The sequence below is a fragment of the Schistocerca cancellata genome, chromosome 1, assembly GCF_023864275.1.
Source record: "Schistocerca cancellata isolate TAMUIC-IGC-003103 chromosome 1, iqSchCanc2.1, whole genome shotgun sequence".
NCBI lineage: Eukaryota > Metazoa > Arthropoda > Insecta > Orthoptera > Acrididae > Schistocerca > Schistocerca cancellata.
The window spans coordinates 92773311-92783071 of NC_064626.1; the positions used below are offsets into that span (position 1 = coordinate 92773311).

The 9761-nt window shown below is 43.2% G+C and overlaps 1 protein-coding gene across 1 annotated transcript; it reads right to left on the bottom strand.

The window, feature by feature from the left end:
* Nucleotides 1-1520: 1520 nt before the first annotated feature.
* On the bottom strand, nucleotides 1521-9270 carry LOC126150464 (cuticle protein 67-like). The gene is made up of 2 exons (XM_049915880.1): nucleotides 9242-9270; nucleotides 1521-1934 (listed from the first exon to the last, which is right to left on the bottom strand). Exons 1-2 carry the CDS (start codon nucleotides 9248-9250, stop codon nucleotides 1521-1523), a joined length of 423 nt encoding a protein of 140 aa, XP_049771837.1. The 5' UTR covers nucleotides 9251-9270.
* Nucleotides 9271-9761: the final 491 nt, after the last annotated feature.

Consider the following 9761-nt stretch of genomic DNA (forward strand, 5'->3'; position numbering starts at 1 on the left):
AACAAATGGAGAAACTATGTTACGAGAAGAAAGAAAATAGAATACGAAAAATTGTAATGAGCTACCGATCAATAGGGCAGTGGACGAAAGAATATGCCAACCAACCAGATCAACAGTTAACCACGTGCAGTAGCTGCAGTAGCAAAATAACATAACTGTTAAAACCTAGTATGAAATGTGGACAAAGAAATAATTGAAAACTTTATATCACCGGAATATTTTACCAGTTAAGGCTGAGTATAGAGCAAAATGATTTTTTATCGTCTGTTCCTTAAAATGCATGTTGCCTTCTTTCCGATCCTTGCACACAGATTTGCGTGAAGATTACACAGTTTTCGGTATCAACGTAGAAATTTATATGTCCGTACTTATCTGGGTAATCTTGACAATTAATTTCAAAACTGAATGATGAATTAACAATTTTTGTGTCAATCAGTTAGAATCATCTTTCAGGATTCATGTCGGAGATGCCAAAGTTGCCACGCGTCCTAATTAGTTCACTCCGTTTATATTTTCTTGCGTATGTCGTTACTGTTTATCCTACTCCGTAACATTTTTATGGACCCATTCATGTGTTACTTTCGAAAAATTTTAGTTACCCTTCCTCGTAAGGAGAAGAGGTCTAAACATTGCACCGCAGTCCTGGTATACTGGTAGGCTATACATCGTTTCCATTAACCACTTTAGATTGAGGTTGGAATGTTTCGATCAGTCATTTATTATTATTTTTCTTTTCTCTCTTTCCTAAATCTCCCGTCTTATTCTGGTTCGTTCTTATTTCGCCTTGAGGTTGGCATTTAAACACTTTGACGTAAAGATTCTCATCTCCGTTGTCGTCACTTAACGTAAGGTAGATCGAGAGTGGCGTGTGCGAACTGTTTGTTAATTATGTAACTGTTGAGTATGTGTTGTAGTATTTTATCTGTTTGCATGAGAATCAGTACAGCATTTGTCGATAGTAGTTTGTGAAATGGTCAAAACATCAGAATCAGTATTGTCAGTGTAGCAGAGAATTGATCCAGTTCTGGTATACTTTTATTTCCCTGTCTCCAGGCTAGCATCTCAGACTATAGAATAGGTCAACAGAAGTGTATATGTATGTTCATTTTTGTGTTCAGTTTTCAAACTGAATTGATGTAACAGCGACATCTGTTTTCCTGTGACAAGTTCTTTAGCTCAGAGAAGCACTTCCAACATTGGATCTATTCTAATGTCGGCCGACTCCTGCAAGGTTTCCCCTCAATAGCGCCCTTTAGTAGGGTAGACCTTATGTCCTGATGTCTTAATACATTTCCTGTCATCCTTTCAGTTCTTTCAAGTCCGTATTTCATAGATACACGATTTTGATAGTTTTTGCAGAGAAATGTATTTCTCATCTTCACATAAGCATTGGACTTATAAGGTAAGGGAGACGTACTAATGGTGAAATACCAATAAGGAATGCATGTTATATGTCGAAACGTTTATTTACACGCAGCGCAGAATAAATAGCTAATGGCTGATATGAGGATTCAATCCGTCTACCAGGCGTAGGACAGAGCCGGGGCGCTGTAGGTCAGGTGGGCGACGGCGGGGGCGGCGGAGTAGGCAACTCCCAGCAGACCGTGGGCGGCGACGGCGGGGGCGGCGTAGGCAGCGGGGGCGGCGTAGGCGCGCGCGTAGGCCGGGGCGGCGTAGGCCACGGCGGGGGCGGCGACGTGTGCGACGGCGTCGTTGCTGACGCGGACGTCGGACTTGGTGACGCTGGAGTAGGGCGTGTCGACGGTCTTGGTGTAGGTGGACACCTGTCCCAGGTTGCCGAAGCTCCTCAGGATGTTGGAGCTCTGGGAGGTGATGGCCGCGGGGGCGACGGCCGCGGGGGCGGCGTAGGAGATGGCGGGGGCGGCCAGGAAGCCAGCGCGGGCCACGGCCAGCACGGCGGCGAAGACGGCGAGCTGTGGGGCATAGTCGCAACGTGACCACTTATGGGACAAGCTGGTGAGACACGCAGCGCTAGGTATACTGCTAATGTAAGTGTAGTACAAAATAGTACAAAAAGTGGAATATGTGTAGCTGTCAAGGAATGCTCAAGCATATAAAATAGGCACAGGGTGACGTCAAAAGAAGGAAATAGGACATCCCATAATGGATATGCCAAAGCGTTTTTCGCGTCGTCTCGTGCTTTCATTTATTTTCTCAGCGGTCATGGAAGTGTTGCAAGTATCCCCAACATAGATGACGCCGCCACGCGGTCTGAGGTGCCTTGTCACGGTCTGCGCGGCTGCCCCCATAGGAGGTTCGAGTCCTCCATCGGTCATGGGTGTGTGTGTTGTCCTTGTAAGTTAGTTTGAGTTAGATTAAGTAGTGTGTAAGCTTAGGGACTGATGTCCTGAGCAGTTTGGTCCCAGAAGATTTTACTACAAATTTCCAAAGAAGCCCATTGTTTGTATTCCAATGAAAAATTCCTTCCTAAATTGAGGGGGCTTAGAAGACACAAAACGAAAATCGATAGCAGTGCACTGTATGTCCTAGACTTACTGAGTGAAGTAACACAGTGGTAAGATGCTGGACACTTATTCTGACGAACGGCCGACTAGATCCGCCTTTCAGGTTTGAATGTTCTGTGATCTCTCTAAATGGTGGGAGGTTGCCCTTTAGAAGTCTGTGGCTGATTTCCGTTCCTACCTTTCTCCAATCTGCGCTTGTGCGATGTCTCTAATGATCTTGTAATTTACAGCCCGTTAATCCCTAATCTTTCATTCTTAGTTAAGCCACAGATGTCTTAAAAAAGGCAACTGAGCTCCTTCCAGTAACTTCCCAGTATTGTTAATGGGGAAGATTAAATGTAAGTTACTGATACCTCACTTCCACTTTCTTTCTCATGACTGAAGAATGACAGCAGGTACAGGAAATTATCGTGACAGCTAAACTGATTGACAATTCATGCAACACAACAGCGTTTAAATACAGATTTTATAACTATTTAAAACATAAAACTGAATGAAACATCCAATAGTGCGCTTGAAATGTATATATTTAAGTCGATTGCAGAGTTAAATTCATTTTTATATTTTAATTCATGTTTATATTTTAATAGTTTAACACCTGTATTTAAGCAGTGTTGTACTGTATGGATCGTCAGTCAATTACGAACAACTACAAGTTGATTACAGACATAAATTCATATTCAATTTTAATTCACGTTTATATTTTAATAGCTTAACACCTGTATTTAAGCACTGTTGTACTGTATGAATCAGTCAATTACGTACGACCACTTCAGCTCTGGTTGCCCCAGTTTTAACATTATCTGTATCGTGACAGGGCCTGATTTAATAGCTTCGAGTAGCTGATACTGTCTGAGTCGTATTGTGAAAGATTTATTATTGAGATCATTAGGAAGGCAGTTACGCAGATATGTTCGTGAGCCACATACTCTGAAATGGATCATGATTACCATGCGGGTGATAAAGTTTCTCTGCGCAATTCGTTTGCGATTTTCAGACAAGAGAGGGCGAATTTAAAGGCCCGGTGCTTTAGGAATGAGATTTTCTCAGTAGAAAAGACATCGTAGCAATTAAAACCTACCAAAAGAAGCGGGGTGCCATGTCCGGCAACTGGAAGATTAGCAACGTGGTATGTTTCTTAACGAACAAAACCTTGAATAAATTGCTAATACTCTTGTCTCTAGTGCACTTTAATCGAAGCCCTCAGAACACTAATTTTAAACTTCTCTACCAAAAGCGCGTATTATCAGGATTGCCTTTTTCGTGGTGTCTTTACACCGAAGATAAAATAATGATCTACATCTACATCTACATTTATACTTCGCAATCCACCCAACGGTGTGCGGCGAAGGGCACTTTACGTGCCACTGTCATTACCTCCCTTGTCTGTTCCAGTCCCGTATGGTTCGCGGGAAGAACGACTGCCGGAAAGCCTCCGTGCGCGATATTCGATACCTCATCCAGAAACGCACCCTCTCACAACCTGGACAGCAAGCTACACCGCGATGCAGAGCGCTTGTCTTGCAGAGTCTGCCACTTAAGTTTGCTAAACATCTCCGTAACGCTATCACGCTTACCAAATAATCCTCTGACGAAACGCGCCGCTCTTCTTTGGATCTTCTCTATCTCCTCCGTCAACCCGATCTGGTACGGATCCCACACTGATGAGCAATACTCAAGTATAGGTCGAACGAGTGTTTTGTAAGCCACCTCCATTGTTGATGGAGTACATTTTCTAAGGACTCGCCCAATGAATCTCATCCTGGTAGCCGCCTTACCAACAATTAATTTTATATGATCATTCCACTTCAAATCGTTCCGCACACATACTCCCAGATATTTTACAGAAGTAACTGTTACCAGTGTTTGTTCCGCATTCAATAAAGGATCCTTCTTTCTATGTATTCCCAATACATTACATTTGTTTATGTTAAGGGTCAGTTGCCACTCCCTGCACCAAGCGCCTATCCGCTACAGGTCTTCCTGCATTTAGCTGCAATTTTCTAATGCTGAAACTTCTCTGTATACTACAGCATCATCCGTGAAAAGCCGCATGGAACTTCCGACACTATCTACCAGGTCATTTATATATATTGTGAAAAGCAATGGTCCCATAACACTCCCCTGTGGCACGCCAGAGGTTACTTTAACGTCTGTAGAGGTCTCTCCATTGAGAACAACATGCTGTGTTCTGTTTGCTAAAAACTCTTCAATCCAGCCACACAGCTGGTCTGAAATTCCGTAGGTTCTTACGCTGTTTATCAGGCGACAGTGCGGAACTGTATCGAACGCCTTCCGGAAGTCAAGGAAAATAGCATCTACCTGGGAGCCTATATCTAATATTTTCTGTGTCTCATGAGCAAATAAAGCGAGTTGGGTCTCACACGATCGCTGCTTCCGGAATCCATATTGATTACTACAGAGTAGATTCTGGGTTTCCAGAAACGACATGATACTGGAGCAAAAAACGTGTTGTAAAATTCTACAACAGATCGACGTCAGAGATATAGGTCTATAGTTTTGCGCATCTGCTAGACGATCCTTCTTGAAGACTGGGACTACCTGTGTTCTTTTCCCATCATTTGGAACCTTCCGTTCCTCTAGAGACTTGCGGTACACGGCTGTTAGAAGGGGGGGCAAGTTCATTCGCGTACTCTGTGTAGAATCGAATTGGTATCCCGTCAGGTCCAGTGGACTTTCCTCTGCTGAGTGATTCCAGTTGCTTTTCTATTCCTTGGACACTTATTTCGATGTCAGCCATTTTTTCGTTTGTGCGAGGATTTATAGAAGGAACTGCAGTGCGGTCTTCCGCTGTGAAACAGCTTTGGAAAAAGGTGTTTAGTATTTCAGCTTTATGCTTGTCATCCTATGTTTCAATGCCATCATCATCCCGGAGTGTCTCGATATGCTGTTTCGAGCCACTTACTGATTTAACGTAACACCATAACTTCCTAGGATTTTCTGTCAAGTCGGTACATAGAATTGTACTTTCGAATTCACTGAACGCTTCACACATAGCCCTCCTTACGCTAACTTTGACGTCGTTTAGTTTCTGTTTGTCTGAGAGGTTTTTTTTTGTTTAAACTTGCAGCGAAGCTCTCTTTGAACCACAGTGACACGTCAATGTTAATTTTGAACCATTCCGGCGAAGCTTTGAAATGTGACTGCATTCAAACTTTGGTAGGTTGAAGAGGACCTCGCTGAGATTTTACGGGTTTTCTATAATAATTTGTTTGTGAATAAATTAACTGCTTCGATGGTAAGAACTATAAGAGGTAGTCAGAACAACCGACTCATAATTATGACATTACAAGCAAAGGAAGAAAAGTAGCAAGATTAAAGTGGCCGACGTGAGGATTGTAGACTGAGAACAGTCTCAGGGTTTGCAGGGACAGTTAAGGAAACTATCCCGATATGTTTTCAAAGGAACCATCCCAGCATTTCATTATACGGTTTGGGGAATCCATGTCAAACCTAAATCTGAATGAGGATTTGAGCCACCCTCCTCTTGAATAGAAATGCGACAACTCGTTCAGGATATCACGTTACAGTAAATTACAATTTGGTAATGATAGAAAATAAAGCTTACGTTCAAGTATACTAACAACTAGAACATATTATATGCCTTCTTCAGACCTACAAAAATCATCTATAAGAACACGAATGTGGCTGGTGTTGGAGATGCTGAAATTTGCACAGAGCGTGTTTTAATTTTAGAAATGTGCTGTAGGGGTAATCTGCATTTTCGGCCATTAGGAGTGGCACCCGGCGTGGGCGTATGAAATAGACCCGTTGCGGGTCGTTAGTCAACTGTTCAGGCAGCACTGGGTCAGACGGGAGCATTCTTGGCCAAGGCCCACTGGCCATGCGTTACGTGGGGCGGGTCCGAGAAGTCGAAACCTGCCCGCGAATGCAAATTGGCCCGGCAGGTAGGCAAACGAGCTCCTCTTTCATTGCACACAACCTGCTGTAAATGTAGCGCTGCTTGCACGCAGTAAAGCCGACCGACGTATATCAGAAACAGCGACGGGTGTTCTGTCTGAATAAGAGAACTGCCTGTTTTGATGCCAGTAGCGTGCACTCTAGTTTGGTAATGAAGTCTCTAAATCATTACAATGACTGCACTTAGAATATCATATACAGCTGGTATTGCGACACGGTATCAAAGCTGCGTTCTTTCTTAGCAGGCAGATTCTTTCTTCTAATTCACTTCATTCGTAGTTTCACCGATTGAAACTGTACTTACATAGTTCCTAGGACATAAATGAAAGTGTCATTGAGTTCAATCGGAAACTTCATCAATAATACGTTATCACCTGCAGCTTAAATATAAGAGTTCTATCAGAGAAATATACAGCTGCGTCAATCGAAATAAAGCGTTGCAAGCCACAAGGTCGTCTCTTGAAGATCTTGCGAAAGCTAATCTACTTTTTTTGCAGGTAATTTTCTCAAAATGCAGAGATTTCACTGCAGAAAATCATGTTTCTGAGTTACCATACCGCCTGCAGATACTTGCTGTATTTGATTCTTACTCGGCAATTGGCCATGTGTAAGCAATACAGGGCCCCAGCGTGCAACAGAAGTAAAGCGTGCTTTAAGGTCTCTAGCAACCAGCATCAAAGAAGCACTTTTTAAACCACCTTTGAAAATAATGAACCTATTATACAGGGTGTTACAAAAAGGTACGGCCAAACTTTCAGGAAACATTCCTCACACACAAAGAAAGAAAATATGTTATGTGGACATGTGTCCGGAAACGCTTATTTTCCATGTTGGAGCTCATTTTATTACTTCTCTTCATATGGAATGGAAACACACAGCAACAGAACGTACCAGCGTGACTTCAAACACTTTGTTACAGGAAATGTTCAAAATGTCCTCCGTTAGCGAGGATACATGCATCCACCCTCAATCGCATGGAATGCCTGATGCGCTGATGCAGCCCTGGAGAATGGCGTATTGTATCACAGCCGTCCACAATACGAGCACGAAGAGTCTCTACATTTGGTACCGGGGTTGCGTAGACAAGAGCTTTCAAATGCTCCCATAAATGAAAGTCAAGAGGGTTGAGGTCAGGAGAGCGTGGAGGCCATGGAATTGGTCCGCGTCTACCAATCCATCGATCACCGAATCTGTTGTTGAGAAGCGTACGAACACTTCGGCTGAAATCTGCAGGAGCTCCATCGTGCATGAACCACATGTTGTGTCGTACTTGTAAAGGCACATGTTCTAGCAGCACAGTTAGAGTATCCCGTATGAAATCATGGCGGTGAATCGAGGAAGTACAGTACATAGTGACGAAACTGAAATGAGCTCTAACATGGAAATTAAGCGTTTCCGGACACATGTCCACATAACATCTTTTCTTTATTTATGTGTGAGGAACGTTTCCTGAAAGTTTGGCAGTACCTTTTTGTAACACCCTGTAGAAACGGTCACACTGTTTTTGGTAGCCTGACTCGCGTACAGAGAATCCATATGCTTTGAAGCAAGTACGTCAGCCATCGAGGCCACATTATGCTTGGTCGTATTCTCTCCGTCTTCATTCGAAATGTTAACTAGCGTACCAGGTCTGTTATTGAATTACCAGCAACTTAACGCCGTATCCAAACCACAGCATCACTTATAAAGGAGAATATACGTTGAAATCTTAACATTCCATCGAAGCCGTGGAAATTGGAAACAGAGTATTGACTAGGATTTGGCGAGGGTATGGACAGAATCGGGACGCGACCCTTATGTACGAATCATGTTACCATTAACCTGAAGTAATTCAGCGAAACTACATAAAATCTGAATTCGGAGGCAATGAAATTGGACAAAGAATAGAGATACCTCAGAATGTTATTCACTGTGTTTACACCTCGTCCATTATGCAACCTGACTGTGTAGAGCTTAGTCGAAAGAGAAAGACATTTTGACTGTTGCAGAAAGTACGTATAAATTACACACCTTTGATGTTTTAGCTTGAAATCATGTCACCTGAGGATATCCTCCATGCATGCAGTCCGAAGGAATCTTACATCGTACTTCGGAATAACAGAGGCACTGCAATATCGATTTATCGGCCGACACCGGGCAAACGACTTTCAGGTTAAATGTCTCCCTTGTATGATAATATAAATAATGGATGTACAGATATAGGTTTCAGACACATGGTTGACGATATATAGAATTTTGGGCAAGGCCGTGAACCGTGCTCGGATAGCTGTTGTTATTCCATTATGCATTGATGGTAGTCCATATTCACAACTGCGAATACGTTCATTATAATTATTTTGTTGTTCGCTGTGAATTTTACTTTTATTTAGCTTCACTTGCAGAGAGAGGAGCACACAGAGAAACTCATACGGCAGTCTACACCTTTGTTCATCAACACAGTTTTACAGGAGATTAGTCGATACTGCATGCACAACTGACACGAAAATATTTCCAGACTTCATTTTAAGCCCTGAAATGCAATCTGACGAACTGCACCATCGTTGGAAACATGTTTTCATGCTAACTTCTAAAGCAACCGTACGAAAGTTGCTCTGCACCACCTCCGAAGTTAAGAGACGAATCAAACGGGCTGAATATTACCCTTCTTTTGTTTTTGATGACATTCCTTACGTTCTACGGAGGATTTATATAACATTTTAGTCTATTTGACGTCGCATTTATCTTAAACTATCTCGTTGCGATAAAGAGAGCAGGTAGACCAGTGGTTTACGGTGCTAACTAACAATTTTCGACGAATATGGAGGAGCACTCACCTTGTACATGGTTAGTTGGTGTTTTTCTGGTGTGCTGCGCAGAAAACTGTACCTCGGTGGTGGCCGGAACCCCTATTTATAGTACATCGCCGCCGTGGGCTGGACCGGTAACCGCTCCCCAAGTCCTCCTTTGCAGTGGTCACGTGACCCTCAGGTTATAAATACCACCTATGGGGAGGGCGCGCCAGTGGGCTCCGGCGTCGACTGGAGGGGTAGGCGGAGGACCGTTTGGCAATCGTTGGACAGCGCAGCAGACGCCGATTTACGCAAGCCTTCCACGGCCGAGTGGCTATGTGTGGTCCAGCATAACTCGAAATGTGTAACGCGCGAGTATATCTGACCAAGAGATGCTGTAGAACTACACGTTAGGTTATTTCTGGCAGCAAAGGAGTCGACTCTCTTCCCCCATTGTATGCACGTCCGTTTCAGTCGTTTTATACCCGAGGATCTCATCTGTTGTCTGATCGAAACTGTTTGTGATCAAGAAAGTGCAGCTATTGTGCAAAACTCTAGTTTTCAG